The sequence below is a fragment of the Achroia grisella genome, unplaced genomic scaffold (assembly GCF_030625045.1).
Source record: "Achroia grisella isolate CSIRO2021 unplaced genomic scaffold, CSIRO_AGI_Agris_v1 utg41105, whole genome shotgun sequence".
NCBI classification, from domain to species: Eukaryota; Metazoa; Arthropoda; class Insecta; order Lepidoptera; family Pyralidae; genus Achroia; species Achroia grisella.
In genome coordinates, this window is record NW_026712844.1 from 30,244 (window position 1) to 47,001 (window position 16,758).

At 39.5% G+C, this 16,758-nt stretch overlaps 1 protein-coding gene across 1 annotated transcript; it reads left to right on the plus strand.

Moving 5' to 3' along the window:
* Positions 1–1,482: 1,482 nt before the first annotated feature.
* Positions 1,483–16,112, plus strand: LOC131844636 (multiple epidermal growth factor-like domains protein 8). The gene is given in 24 exon segments (XM_059193573.1): positions 1,483–1,653; positions 1,724–1,915; positions 2,000–2,226; positions 2,697–2,888; positions 3,156–3,255; positions 3,453–3,895; positions 3,982–4,146; positions 4,508–4,644; positions 4,722–4,844; positions 4,847–4,954; positions 5,193–5,329; positions 5,878–6,100; positions 6,350–6,888; positions 6,969–9,693; positions 9,772–10,206; positions 10,538–10,702; positions 10,782–11,353; positions 11,791–12,039; positions 12,519–12,670; positions 12,672–12,779; positions 13,114–13,361; positions 13,587–14,242; positions 14,950–15,104; positions 15,679–16,112. Coding segments are annotated over 24 exon segments (8,370 nt in total). The 3' UTR covers positions 15,827–16,112.
* Positions 16,113–16,758: the final 646 nt, after the last annotated feature.

Genomic DNA, 16,758 nt, shown 5'->3' on the forward strand with positions numbered 1-16,758 from the left:
GCCTGAAGCATGAAGGATTTAGGTACGAAGCTCGTACGATGAGCAGGAACGTAACGGAACGTGCGTATATATGTACTTATATAGCTTATGTTACTTTTTTGTATTTTTTTTTATTATATGTTTTAACTCTGTTTTAAATATATAACCACCTATTACTTTTATTAAAGGTACAGGTATATGCAATGACCTAATGCAATATCATCAGACATAGATATTTAGTAATGTATTGCAATTTAAATTTATTATCATGCTATTATACAATAAAAAGTTTAAATTAAGACACATTCAGTCAGGTCGAGAGCATTAATCTGACTGACCCTAAAAAGTATTTTATGTTTTATCCTTGATATTTCCTATCACTTATATATATTATCCTAGAGGTGGAGAAAGCTTACCCGCTGCAACGTTGGAAAAAAATATACCGAACGAAATGTGAGCATAAAAGTGTTGTGTCCACCGCAACATCGAGATTTGACATGACTGACTATGCCATTTGGAATAAGAGTCGAGTCGGTATGCATGTACTATTTCCCATCAGATGAGGTAAGACCAAGCGTAAACCCATTAATAATAATAATAAAAAAATGCACTATGTTATACAACGGTGTTTATTATTTATCTGCTGTAAGACAAACCTACTACACACACTAGTGACAAACACAAGTAAGTACTGGTATTATGTCAAAAGTGAAGGAGAAATTTTATAATGGTACTAACTTATTGGGCATAAAGTGATAATCATATAGATCTAAATCAGATGATAGGATGAGCATGAAGTCAGGTCAGTTAGCCCATCGTGACAAATTCAACCAGAATTTATCACGATGGTTTCCAGGGGGAACCCCGTGGAGGTCAATCTGATATGGTACATTGCTAGCAATGGGATTATTAGACCACATTACTGGCAATCTCCATATTCTGTGCAAAAATGACATCATAATTCCTCTAGCCTTTTTTATGTGAAACCATAACACATAGTCAGATACTATTTGCCTCGTCATTCGTACACTCGTATTTTATTACATGCAAAGATAATAAAGATAAAGCTGATGTTTAATCACTATATTTCCATTTAGTTATTTAAAAACATAAGATCTATTGACCTATGTCAGTCCAGATGTGTCAAAAAAAAAAGTCAGTCTAAGCAGTCAATCTAATCAGTCGTCAAATGTCAAAATACTGTGATGGATCTGTGAATTGTTTGTTTGTGAAAAACTCGATAGAAAGTAATTAATAACAAGCAAATAAATTAATAAATACATAAAATAATTACATGAAAGCAATACATACATCTATAAAATCAATGCAAAAAGTAACCACAGTCATTAGCTATTTTTCATCTAAGTGGTTAGCCTTGAAGTAGATGTCATCTATTATCTTAAATGAGTGTTGTTTATTTTACATTTTAGTGATATTAGTTGGCAATTCACGATTATATGGCTTTGATGTTTGACTTATGTTTCACAATAATTGGGAAGAGGCATGTTTTATCCACGCATTCGGGAGAAAGGTGCAGGGTTAATAGTTCTCAGTTGGACTTGCCTGGCTGTGCTGTGCGCCGCGTCCACAGCGCCCTGCGACAAGACCCGCAGGGTTTTCACACAGCCCAGCGGCATCATTACCGATGGACCAAGCAACTCTAATTATACACAAGTCAGTCAAATACTTTTGAGTTCATTTCTCTAATAACAAGGAACATGTTAACATTTCAATAACATTTTAGGATTCCCACTGTGAATGGCTGATCAAAGCTTCGAATAAATCCCAATATATAACGTTAAGTTTTATTCGTATGGGTACAGAGTGCTCATATGATTATGTGTTTGTTTATGACGGTGATTCCTTTGATGCTCCACTACTTGGAAGTTTCAGTGGAAAAACTGAACCACAAAATGTGACTGCTTCTAGTGGTTATGTAAGTATAAGATGGATATTATTTTTTCTTTCACTTATATCCCCGCAGCACCAACATGTTTATTGTTTTATTATTTTGTTCCAGATGCTAATACTTTTGTATAGTGATACAAATTATGTACTAGATGGGTTTCGGGCTACATATGCTATACACAACTGTCCTAACAACTGCACAGGTCAGGGCGAGTGTGTGTCTAACAAATGTTTCTGTGAAGGCAAGTGGGGTGGACCCGACTGTAGTGTTAAATTATGTCCTAATGAATGCTCAAATAATGGACAATGTAAAGGAGATAGATGTATTTGTAAGAAAGGGTAATTATTTCAATTTGCTTGACTATTAAATCCATAAATACATCAACATATTTAGGCTACCAATAATTATCATATGGTCTTTTTAACACAGTAAAATTCAATTTTTTGTCTTCACTTATAATATATAATAGTTAACAGAAGGAAAATTATTAATTAGAGTTGATTTTAGATCAGAGTTAATTATAAATATTAATAAGATATCTATAATTCATTTGTCTGATTTTAAATGCTTAAATATTAAATAGTAATGTTAAAAGATTGAGATCTAGCATATTAATAAAATAGAAGCATACAATACGTAAGAAAATAAAATCTTATTGTTGTAATATTGTCAACATATTATGTTACACAAATATATAACTGACTCATTTAGTTCAGTGGATTAAAAATATCCTATTTGAATAACAATATTGTATATTATTATTACATTTCATTTTATAATGTGTATAGTTGGATATTTGTACTTTCAGGTATTCAGGAGATTCATGCTCCTTAAAAAGTATAGATAAAGATGGCAACAGCTGGCATTGGCTGTCACGAACAGAGAGTGGTATGACTAGGAGGGCAGCTCACTCGGCTGTTTATGTCAATCATACAGACTCTCTGTATGTATTTGGAGGATATGATCTGAATAAGGTTTTAGGTTTATTGGAGGTTTATAGGTGAGTAATCAGCTAAAATTATATTGCAGGTTTTCATTATGAATACTGAAATATATAAATAAATGTAATTACAATGTTGGCTTGTAATGATGGCATCAATTGTGGCTTTTAGTGAACATTTTAGATAACATTTGTACTATTTCAAAATTTAGTTTATTTCAATTATACCTTCAATCTTATATATACATAATAAAGTATATTCCACATAGACCATTATTTATCATATTAAAAAAATAAATATATATTATGCATATTATTTATTTGCAGTTTTTCTACTAGTCAATGGTATGATGAAAATGGGAAAGTTGTGAGAAGGTATCCCACAAATGAAGAAATTGATAAATCATTGTTGACGCTTTTCAAGAAGGTAAATATTTTTAATGTACTTGTTTCATTAATAATACAGATAAGATAAATAGAAGTTTAGTTGAAAATTATATTTATGAGATCTAAATATGTAATATGTTCTTTTTTTACTAAATAGTATTTTAACAATAGGGTCACATTCAGTTTATTGTAAAAAGGAATATACTATAAATATAACAATACCTATAAAATTTGCAGGGTGTTCTTAATGATAGTTGGCACATAGGCAATGGAAGTTCATTGTTTACATTAATTCTATCATCCTTCTCTAACAATGACAAAACCACATTTCCTGTTATGTATACTCATTCGCCTGCACCATACTCAGAGAGCTATCTGCATTTTACTGATAGACCAGAGATGTTTAATTCAATGAAATCAAATTATACAAAACCTGAGCCACGGTATGGTCACTCTGCATGTGCATTTGGGACGGGTTTTGTTCTATATGGAGGAAAACTGTCAGATGGGAGTCTTTCTTCCGAGTTGTGGTTTTTTGATGCAATAACAAATAGATGGACATTACGGGCTGTCAATTCGACATTCATTCCACCTGGACTCACAAGACACACACTGACAGCTGTGAAAGATGAGTTATACTTGTTTGGAGGAAGTACAATGGAAGGAGAATTTTCTTCCAGGTAATTTCTTTTTTCCATATCTTCGCATATGAATATTCATAACACAGTTACAGGTGTAGTTTAATTAATTATGCCTTTTCTTTCAGTATGTATAAAATAAAATTAGGCGATGTGAATACAGAATTTTGGGAAAAAGTTCAAGTTAGGGGTGGAAAAGAACTGGATGTCCGTGTAGTGGCACACACTGCTGTTTATCATTCCCATTCTAATTCCATTTTAGTCTATGGAGGTGTTGTTGCTAGCGTTGCAAGGTATGTATTTTTAGAAAAGACTACTTACAAACATATTTTGTTTACCATTTATTTTGACAGTAATAACAAATAAGAAACAAATAAGGCCAAGAATTACATTTAATACTTGGCCTTATTTGGTTTTTTAAACTTTTTAAATATTACAAACGAAGCAGTCCTAATAAGCTACGAAGGTGGTGAGATATCAGATTAGTAGGTATTAGAAATGATAATTCAAGAATAAATAAAGGTCCGGTAATTTCGTGAAGATTACCGGACGACAGGTCAAACTGGGCGTGATACATCGCCCTATAAAATTTAATACTACCTGAATGTTTCAGGTTAAATTAGCTTATTAATTATATTGTGATAATATTTGCAGGTTTTCGAAATTGTCGGATAGGATGTTTGCGTTTGATATAGACTATAGACATTGGAGTGAAATACATTACCCGAGAGCACATTTAAGAGATACATATGTTCCACGAGAAAGAGCATTTCATACTTCAACTGTTATTGGTAAATATGTATAAAGTGCACATAATAAGAGAATTAATACTATAAATTTTATAATTAACATTTTTTGTTATTTTTAGGCAATTATCTCGTTGTTTTCGGTGGCTACTCTCATAGACATAACAGAGAAGAAATATGTTACGACGGTCAAATGTATTTGTACCATCTTGGATGCCATTCGTGGATTCCGTTGGATGTGTTAGGAAAACACCAAAATTCTATCCAAAGAAACAGGGTGTATTCGCTCACGCGGCGGCGTTAAAAACTCCATCTACTTTACTAATAGCCGGAGGATATCACGGCAATGTCAATGGTATGAAAAACATGTCGATTATAACTTGATTGCTCTGACATTGCGCCGATATGAAAGTGTTGAGTAATTGATAGTAATTACCGTAATACAGAAAAAGAGGTCAATGCTTTTTATAACTAAACAATTATTGCATTGTATTCTTATACAAAGCGGATTCAATGCGTTTATTTATCTCATTTCTATTTGTGTACTTTCGACACTGTAAGTTTAATATTAACCAAATACAAATAATTTTCAGGAGACTTGCTCGCATATGTTGTTCCTAGTTGGCAAGCAGGAATTACCAACAATAATCCAGAGTCGGCGTGTCCCCGACATCAGACGCAACCTGAATGTCTCGCGGACCCTGAATGCGGCTGGTGCTCTGCTGATGACGTTTGTATACAGTTTTTATCACATTAACTGTAGGAAATAAACTTTATTATATATTATAATGCCATTGACATAATAATGTTGTGATGCGCCGTGCGGTGTATAAATATAAGATCGCAGAAAATGCAATACCCTGTCCTGTATATATTTGATCTAAGCTCTGAGGCCATTATAATACTAATTTGACGCCGCCCCTAAGTTAATATTTTTTTCTCTTTATTTTGTATTAATATATGTAACAATTATAAAACTTAATTAATGGAACCGTCCATCTATCACAAAAAGAAATAATTGGTAAATTAATTGAGCTGAGCATTGTATTTGATATACTATTATTATATCATGTTTATAATTATTAGTTATATTAAAAAGTTCTCAGTTCAGGCGAAGAGGTGCTATGATATTGATAACGTTACTAGTATTAAAATGGGATTTTTTATTATCTCTAGCGTCTTGCATAGAGACAGATAATTCAAATTATTTTTATAATAACCGATACTGCAATTTCGTCTCTGCTATAAATATGTTATATATACACCTATACCTTTCAGATATGTTATGGACGGACAAGTGGATCGAATTGCACACCGAATTTGCAATCGATACGATGTGGAGGTATATGTCCAGCTCTCGGCGATTGTCACTCTTGCCTCATTCACGGACCACCGCTAGGGGAAAATAGTACGCGAACGGCTTTACCGTCAGTCAGCACAAAACTAGGATTATTCAAATGCAGTTGGTGTGTTCAGAATGCTCGCTGTCATCATAAAAATGGTAATACAGATTTCATTGGGAAAGTTATTTTAAATAAAGAATATTGCAGAGCAGACGAATCCAATGAATTTTACTTAACATGTAAATATTCGCCTCTTATAGACTTATTCGTTTTTACGGTAGTATTTAGATTGTTACAAGTTTTAGATTTAATACTATATGAAACCACTTCGCCATCATAGTATACATATTCTGTTTACTATACCTATAGAAACAAGAAAGATTAAAACATAATATGTATCTTTTTAGACAATTATGGTGTTTGTGGAGAAGATACCCCATCCGAAAATCCAGGCTGGTGGGGTACGACGGGAACAGAAGTAACAACCCCGGAAGAATGTAAAGTGTTAGATAAACGACCTGGACTTACTTTCTTAAGATACCAGCAGCCTGCTGACTGGAGTCACCCTGACGCCGTATCAGTGGTGAATGCCACCACAGTTGATTGGGGGACGGGTGGAGGAAGTAATCATATATTTAGTGGATCAAGTGAAGCCAGATTAAGAGGTTGGCTGCATATACCCCAATATTGGAATGGAACAGGCGAAACATTACACATATGTGCCGGATATTCCAATATATCATTAAAATTAGGAGATAACACCAGCTCGGCAGCTAATCTGACAGCGCAGCCATCGGCCTGCTCACTAGTCGATTGGCCGACCTTGTTTCCGGGACGACTCTCAGTTGATATGCATGCTAATGATTCATTGCATACAGGTTTATATCCATCTCATCATCATGCCAAAATGGAGTTGCTTCATAATAAATCGCAAGAGAGTGCAAAGGTTATTTTGATTGATTTACTACTTCATATGTATTAATTTATACAACATCAGCCTTGAATAACTATTTATTTTGTTGGCAGGTATTCACATTTGAATTTCTGGAACCCTATTCGGATGGACAATGTTCAAACTATGGTAACTGCTTACTATGTCTATCGGATGCTGCTTGTGGATGGTGTGAATTGACGAATCGCTGCGAGCTCAGGAATACTGACGAAACGGACGCGTGCGCCGCCGACGGCGAGTGGAGGTATCTCACACTTCAACCGGCGGCCTGTCCCAACTGTTCGAATTACATAAGCTGCGAGCGGTGCGTGGCGGGCAACTACTGCGAGTGGTGGGCGGACGAGGCTCGCTGCGCCCGTCGCGGCCGCGCCGGCGGAGCCATCCTCGACACCAGCGAGTGCCCCGCGCCCTGCCGCATGCGGCTCGACTGCGAGCACTGCCTGGACGAGCGCGGCCGCTGCGTCTGGTGCGAGGCCACGCGCCAATGTTTCAGCTTTAGTGTCTATACGAGCGAATATCAGTTCGGGTTATGTCGCGAGTGGCTCGACCGCGCGTCGACTCCGACTGATGATGCCGCTCGGAAATCGGGACAGTGCAAGTCGTGTCAGGGCCACACACAATGTTCTACATGTCTACGAAGCATGGGATGCGGTTGGTGCCACTCCCACGAGAACCCAATTAATGGGATGTGCACTGAGGGTGATTTTACCAGGGCTCACATCGATTGTGCATCTCTGTTAAATGTTACGTCGTCTGATGCAGGTTGGGCCTACGCACAATGTCCTGATGTCGACGAGTGTGGACTTGGTCTTCACGATTGTCACGAACATGCCGTATGTAATAACACTCATGGATCGTACACGTGTAAATGTAAACAGGGTTACATTGGTGACGGCAAGAAAAGCTGTATGCGAACTTGTTACAACAATTGCATACATGGGTATTGTCTTGGGCCTCCACAGTACAAATGCTATTGTGACTTAGGATGGACCGGGGCGGACTGTTCCATTAATTGTGGGTGTCATAATCACTCTACATGTCGAACTGGTGTAGGACGTTGCGACGAATGCCAGGATTGGACTGAAGGAGAATTTTGTGACACATGCAAGCCCGGTAGCCATGGCAATGCTACTACCGGACAGGGATGTAGGCGCTGTGATTGTAATGATCACGGCGATGAGACAAAAGGCATTTGTGATGTCGCAACAGGAGAATGTATTTGCAAAGATAATACTGAAGGTCAGAATTGTGAACGATGTAAATCTAAATTTTATGGGGATCCGCGACATGGTGGAAGATGTTACTATCAGTGTGAACCTAGAGGTATGTTAAATGCTTCTGACACAGAAGGTATTGGTTCTTATAAAACAGACCCAGACATTAAAACAATTGGACCATCCAAAGAATGCCTCTGGATTATATCTGCCGAAGATATCAAAGATGCTATAATTCAGTTTACGATAAACTCGTCTACGTTCGACGTACCTTGTGATGAGAATGCTGTGTACGTGTACGATGGACTTGGTGGTGTTCCAGATATGAGCAATAATCAGCAGAGCCAATTATTAGGTGTTTTTTGTAATGGAGCTTCCTCTGGAGTCGTGGAAGCACGAAGTGGAAATTTGACAGTCCATTACAAACAGGGACAAGCAGAACAAGGCTTTGAAGGAGTGTATAAAGTCTTAGCATGTGAAGGATATTGTACATGGCCGAGGGTTTGCAACAAAAGACATTGTGTGTGTAGAGAAGGCTATGGGGGAACAGATTGCGAGGTTGAGATATGTAGGAATAATTGTAGTGTATCTATCAATGCAGGTATATGCGACACAAGTTACGGCCGATGTCTTTGCAATGAAGGTTATGGTGGCGCTGATTGTTCTACTAAATTGGATAACACGCAACTAGTCTTTACAGAACTTTTTAACTCAGAATATTTGTCAGATGGTCTAGATCATTTAAGGAAAACATTGCCAAGATTTGGACATAGTTTAGTTGCCGACAGACGTGGATTGTGGATGTTTGGAGGCTATTCTCTTTCTCATGGGCCTTTAAATGACATAAGGTTTTTCGATACTAAAAATAACACCTGGATGCAAGTTACAGTAGAAGCTACTCCTGATGCTAAAATGCCTGAAGGCCGATATTTCCACGCAGCCGAGATTTATCATTCCAAACAAAACATTTATATTTACGGCGGTCTAAGTTTGCAAGAGAAAAGCGTTCAAAATAAAACATTAGGTGATTTCTGGCAATTCAGTTTGAAAGACCAAAGGTGGAGTAACATTAAAAGTAAAGACGAGCAACCACCACCTCTTGCTGGCCACACACTCACATTGCAAAAATATCAAGACTACGAGAGTTTGGTCTTAATTGGTGGGTTTTCATTAGAGCAAGGTTTTATGGCTAATATGTGGGAATTCGATCTCGATCATGAAAAATGGATAAAATTAAACTGTGAAGGTTCTAAGCCTGCGGGTATAATCGGACACAGTACTGTGTATCACGCTCCCTCGCAAAGTTTGTATGTGTATGGAGGTATTTTATATGCTTATAATGGAACAATGATGTCTAATAAATTGTTTTCATTACATTATCCAACGAAAAAATGGAGTGAATTGCCAACATTCCCGAATCTGAATCACTTCTATGATAATTTACCACAAGCTACGTATTTACATTCAGCGGTTACAACAAATGATTATATGATTGTATTTGGAGGGAGAACTTATCCTGACCATAGAACCGACACCCTTATTGCTTATATCTATAGCTGCAATCAGTGGGTTAGACTTGTTAAAGGTAGGTTTTAATTTCTGGAAACTAAATTATATAATTTTATTAATTGATAAAAAACTAACATTAATGTGTTCATTTCAGGAGTGAGTATAGTAGGTCATCCACCTCCACCTACAATAGCACATGCTATGGCTATCGATATAGAATCAGAAAATGAAGGATACATTTATATAATAGGGGGATGGACCGGGAGTGCCGATTGTCAAGTCACCCGTATATCTTTGCCCGATGATTTGTGCTCTTTGTGGAGTGCCAGCAAAATGGAATGTCGTAGTCATATGGGCTGTAGTTTTTGTAGCACTGGAAATTATACAAAGTGCTATTCTGTGGACAAGCCTGGGTGTGAAGGAAGCGATCGGGTGTCTACGAATTCTGGTTCATCCTGCGACGCCGAATTAGTTTCTAGACGAGCTTGTGAAAACTTCACTACCTGTACATCGTGCCTAGCTGCTTGGCCCTTATATCCAGAAGAGAAACCTGCATGCCGTTGGTGTGAATCCTGTGCGGCTGCTGTAGGTCAGTACTTTCATTATATTTATGTGAACTGCTTTTGTATTTTTTAACTTTTCTACAGATATTATAAAAATTGTAATTAAAAATTTGTGTGATGATCTGTGGGTTAATATAATGATACTATTAGTCACTCTTTTTCATTTAAGAATATCATCAAAGATGACTAAGGAAATAAAGTTCAGAATGAGGAAAGGAAATCTCTAAATGTATCTATACTAAGCTGCCTGATCATCATGGTAGTGGTCTAACTCCTACTCAAATAGGAGATACCCATATCCAAAAGTAGGATCAATTGTTCATTTTATCTTATTACTAAAATATGTAATTATTTCAGGTGAATGTGTGCCTACTGACGAATCATGTACCAGCATCAAATGCAATGCGGGTACTACATATATTAGTGACGTTGACCAATGTCCAGAACTACGTTGTGTAGCATCCGACTGTGACAAATGTGTATCCAATCAGTGTACATGGACACGACAAGCCAGTAGAGAAGGTATTCTTTAGTTACTTCTTTTTGTAATTATATTCTTTTATTAAGAACTACTAGTTATGTAGACGATCAATGATTGTAGGCCAACAAACAACAATATCTGAGGACCCACTGGAGTTATTCAACTGGACTTGTGCATCCATCGAGGAGGCCGGGCGGGCGAGCCTGCGGCCGACATCTCGTGAGGAGTGTCCCAACCGGTGCTATACGTACGACGATTGCCAGTCGTGCCTGAGCGCGGACGGGGCCGAGGGCGGTTCGTCAGAATGCCACTGGGCGACATACCTGGGCAAGTGCATTTCGCCGGCGCACCAGCCAGTGTACTGCGCGGGCGGCGTGTGCGGGCTGGTGCTCACGAAGGCGGACAAGAGCAAGTGTCCGGCGCCGTGCGGCACGTTCGAGCAGTGCAGCGAGTGCCTGCACCACTCGCACTGCGGCTGGTGCGCGCTGGCCGGCGCCAACGGGCAGGGCGTCTGCACCGAAGGCTCAGTGGAGGCGCCGCTCGACTACTCGACTCGCACCACGTGCGCGGCCGTGTATGACGCCGCACACCGCCAGCGTGATCTCAACGACACCTTCTCGTGGCACTACACTCGCTGCCCGCCGGAGAACGAGTGCGAGAACAACCACCATCAATGTAAAGCGGACTCCGAGGTGAGATACTGAAACTGACTTCGTCTGATAAAACTATGTTAAGTCTGTATGTTATTATTAATCTATATAGTTTGAAGTGGAACAAGAATTTGTTACACACCTATTTGTATGGAAAATTAGATGCAAAAATTAATCAAAGCTTGTACAAATTGATAATGGGTCGGCTGTTTTTTTTTTTACCAATAAAATTAACTACAATTATAAATATATAGGTGTTAAAGTTTAGAAAGAGAAAATTAGGGTAGATAATAAGTCGAACTAGTATACATAGTCATATTACAATAAATCTACTCGGATAACATAAGTAAAATATTGTTCGGACTATTTAATCGGCACCATAAAAGTTATCCGTGGTATATGAACAGTAAAATTGGATTGTTGTAAGATAAAAGAATATGAATGTACGTGTAAAAATTGGTTATACGTGTGTATGGTAGGTGTGCCGCGACCTGCCCGAGGGCTACTCGTGCGCGTGCGGCGCGGGCCACCGGCGCGCGGCGGGCGGGTGCGAGGCGGTGTGCGCGCAGGGCTGCGTGCGCGGCGCCTGCGTGCAGCCCGACGTCTGCCGCTGCGACTTCGGCTACGTCGGCGCCAACTGCACCATCCAGTGCCAGTGCAACGGCCACTCGCACTGCGAGGGGCCCGACAAGCTCGACGTCTGCCTCCAGTGCCACAACAACACCATGGTGCGATCGACTATCTACCTGCATAACCTTTGCGATACCATATTCTGTGTCTGTTGGTTAGTTAGAATTTAGACACGTCATAATTACTATATGTTCGCAACCACTGATATAGAGTATTTTGCGGTATTTTTTCGTTCATGCCAATACAAAGAAAATTTGTTACCTCTTGCCTTAATAGTTCAGCCTCCGCTTGCGAAAATTATGTTGTTTTCTATGGAATGTGGAACATGATAATTTTATACTAAAAGTATGTCATGTCCATTTTATGATTTTACTAATTATTTAAAATATTCCTACGTTTGTTAGTCGTTTACTATATGATACAGTAAACACGGATGATTATGAAATAATTATATTAAAATATACAAACAGTGACTGTCAGTGTCATATTTCAGGTTAAAGTATCAGATTAATGGTATATTAAAAGCCCTCGTAATCGGAAAAACTGACCACTCACTCGCCGTTCACTCGAAATACAGGGCAAACAGTGCGAAAAGTGCAAGCCGAACTTCGTGGGCGAGCCGACCAACAACGGGCAGTGCGTGCCGTGCTCGACGTTCTGCCACGGGCACACGGCGGCGTGCGCGGGCGAGGCGGCGGAGGCGGCGCCCGACGACGAGTACTCCCGCGACGCGCGCGCGCTGCCTGCGCTGCGCCAACCACACCGCCGGCGCGCGCTGCGAGCGCTGCCTGCCCGGCTACTTCCGCGGCTCCGACGACTTCCGCGACCTCTGCCGCCCGTCAGTACCCGGACACGCTCTCTTAACCCCGCTGCACATGCACCGTATTAGTGAACGATGGGGATGACCATGAATATTTTTTAATTTTCGCGTTTAATTTAAATTTTCGTTCTATATTTAGTGTCGCGGTCACGAGTTTACCGAGTCAGTTAGTGCAACCGAGTTGAATCGAAGGTGACCTTTATTTTGCTATAATTCTGAGATATATTTTGAAGCTATATTATTACAGTTCTGAATGAACATCGTACATTGAGTAGACAATTTTAGTCACAGCGTGTATAGTTTAATTATTACAAAAACTAAATAAATTTCTATAATAATAAAAATGTAACAGGTGCGAATGTCACGGGCACGGCGATACGTGTGACCCGGTGACCGGAGAGAAGTGCAACTGCGGGAACAATACCGAGAGCGACATCTCATGCCAGACCGCCAGCTCCAGCAAGAACTCTGCGCAAGAATGCTGGCGATACCAGTGCGTGAAATGCAAGGACCTCTACATGGGTGACCCGAGAAATGGACATCAATGTTACAAGACCATCAATATCGAAAATAAATTATGTTTCGATGGGAAGTCCATAGGTCAGTTTCATTATTACTGATGGAAATTAATAATCCATTGAAATAATTAATAGACGACCTTGTATGCAAAATGTAACATCTTTGGTTCAAACATTGCAAACAATAGTAATAAAATTAAAAAAAATACAAATTATAACAACACTTATATTTCCACTTTCAAATAAGTAGTTGGCTTATCCAATTAGAACATTAATTTGATATAATATTAATGATATTTCATTCCAGACGAATGTAAGATCAAACCACGCCCATTATATCCAGGCCAAACGGTATTCGTAGCCGTAAACCCGAGGTACATGAACGTAGATATACGGGTCATAGTAGACGTCACTCAAGGCGCTGTCGATTTGTATCTGAGTCCAAATGATAGTTCGTTCGTGGTAGCCGTAAACGCAAGCAACGGCGCACACGCAGTGGAGTTAGACCCATCGTACTACAAGCACGAACCGTTCCGCAAGATACCGTCCTTCGACGACCACGTGCCGGACCAACCACGTGTTTCGTGGTGGTACGACAAAATAGAGTACACACTAGCCGATTATAAGGCGAAGGATCTCGCCACTTACGTGACGGTCGACAGGCGAAACATACTGCTTCGAGTGCGCAACCTCCGCAACCGCCTCGTCCTAACCCTGCCCGAGAACGTCCACGACTTAACCCACACAAAGTTCTACATTATCATCAAAGCGAGAAATACGGAAGATGGCGCCGCGAGTTTCGGTGTCACGTTCTTCCGCCAAGATCAACTACACATCGATCTGTTCGTGTTTTTCTCAGTATTCTTCTCCTGTTTCTTCTTATTCCTTGCGGCATGTGTGGTCGCGTGGAAAGCGAAGCAGGCTGCTGACGTGAGGCGAGCTCGACGGAGACACGTTGTCGAGGTAACTACCGTTAATACTGTTCATATTTGTTAAGTTTAATTTCTTCAGGTATTTTTGATCTTTTAATTTTCTTCATTATTAAGTCTCGCCATTCAGTAGTAAATTATTTATTCAATTGCAATCTCATACCTATCCCAAATACAATTACAATTGTTTATAGTTAGCGGTGGTTAGTAGTAGTATAGTTAGTAGTTATTTGTTTATTTTAGTTGTTAAAGACACCATAACAATATAATTGACAATTTAAAAAGACAGAGATAAAAGGAATAAATTAAGAAGAAGATAAATATGTTATTGAAGTGTGACTAAGTAAATAACTTCTGTTACAGTTATGAACACAGGTCACCATGAACCAGTTTTTAGATAGGGCTTTATATTTTTATGTATTTAAGTTTAGATTAAAAATGTTTACATCATTATCAATAATAATACCATAAAAATGGTCTGTCATTCTGTATAAAAAAGGATTTTTATTCTATACTTAATAGTGCACAGAAGAACAAATAAAGAAACCGGTTGTCTTCGATTGAACGTCGGTACTTTGAAGTTTATGGTTATACAATTAATCCATTGACCGTCCTTGTGCATCTCTTCTTTTATACCACAACAATAAAGCTATCATTTCCGTAGTAACCGATGGCAGCACGCATATTGTCAGTGTTCAGTGGCATTTTTAGCGATTGGTCACGCGTTTGGTGGTGTCCCAGATGCTGCACATGGCGAAGCGTCCGTTCGCGGCGGTGACCGTGGTGGTGAGCGGCAGCAACGTGAAGGTGGGCCGCCGCCGCCCGCCCGACCTGCGGCCCGTCGCCATCGAGCCCACCGGCGACGGCCGCGCCGCCGTCACCACCGTGCTCGTCAGGTAACCAACACATACATATCTGGTAACCTATAACCTATAATATTTCCTTTAGTACCTTCGACATGAACAGTACCACGGATCGTGTAACTCTCCTGATATTATTCACGAAATGCTTTTCTAAAGGACGAAGATGTAATCCCTCGTATATTATAATTTCATCTCACCGCCTTATTCATCTCTTCGACCGAAACACATCTTACATAATAATTTACATGACTACAAAAGTAGGTGATATCACCTATGTAAACGATTTAAAATCTCTTACTCCTTGTTTGGAGTTTATACTATTAGAATTTATATATTTTAGTTTGTACTACTGAATTGTGTAACTACCTGCCGAGGTTCTCTGACTGGGGTTTTCAAGAAAGGTATATTAAGGTTTCTTAAGGATATACGCGCAGCCCTAGCAGTTAAGGCGTCCATAGGCTACGGTAACCGTTCACGACTACCACGTTACGTTTACCATCAGATGGACCCTAGACTCGTGTGCCACCATCGTAGTATTAAAAAAAGTGTGTAGAATAAAAATGTGTTGAGAAATGAGTGGTGTAAGCGTGGTGCGCCGGTGGTGCAGGTTGCCGGGCGGCGCGCGCGCGCCCGTGCGGCTGTCGCTGGCGTCGTCGCTGGTGCTGGTGTCGCGCGCCGCGCCGCCCCGCGCGCGCCCGCGGCCCCCGCGCCTCCCCTCGCACCCCGCCTCCGCGCGCATCGCGCTCAACACCTAGGCCTCGCCGCCCGCCGCACGCGCTCACTATCACCCACCCATACCTTCATCGACTGGTTGTTCTATTACTTCGATTATTACCTGCCTTTACGCGTACGCTCTTTCACGCAGAATGTGTATGTAAAAGTAGACAAAAAAGAGAATACCCGCGCGCGCCTCTTTATAATAATTAATTCATATTGCAGAATGAAGGACATCTGACTATATATAGAATAGAGACAAATATTATTATTTGTAAAATAAAAACAGTGGAATAAAATAATTAATTTAACAAAAAGTAAAATAACTTGATTTGGCGCTTCTCATGCGCGAAAGAGTGATCACAAAAATAGTAAAATCAACCACACACGATTGCGCGCGCTGGCTTTCCCGCGCTAATTCTGATCGATTGAGTCTGTAAAGGCAGTAGTCATAATTTATTTATAAAAAATGCCGAAGTACCTTCAGTTAACACAATTGTTAAGTACTCCACTCCCCGCCTTATACATATTTATCTAACTAAAGGGTGTTTTCAGCACTATTTTTATTTACAATCTTTACGACCATATGATCACCTTTTTTAGCATTTGTAGGTATACTAAATTATTTTTATTTTACTATGTTGGCAATATTTCGGTATTCTTTTTAAATATTCAGTCTATTTGTTTAATATACGTAACGGATGCCGAACTTGCTGTCAATTAGTTCACTGCTGATTGCATAATGAATATGGCGAAAAGACCTACGTCACGAGTTGGCACTGATGAGTTAATGTATCTTTATCAATACCTCTCCTTCGCCCCACCCTGCTATTTGCGCCGTGCCCAGCCATGCCACGGGCTTTCGCCATAATTAGTACATAAAAATGTGTGCTATATTCTCAAAATAAGTACTAAGTAGTTGAATTAATCACATCGATATCTGTAGTACCTACACGTAACTTCTCTGGAAATT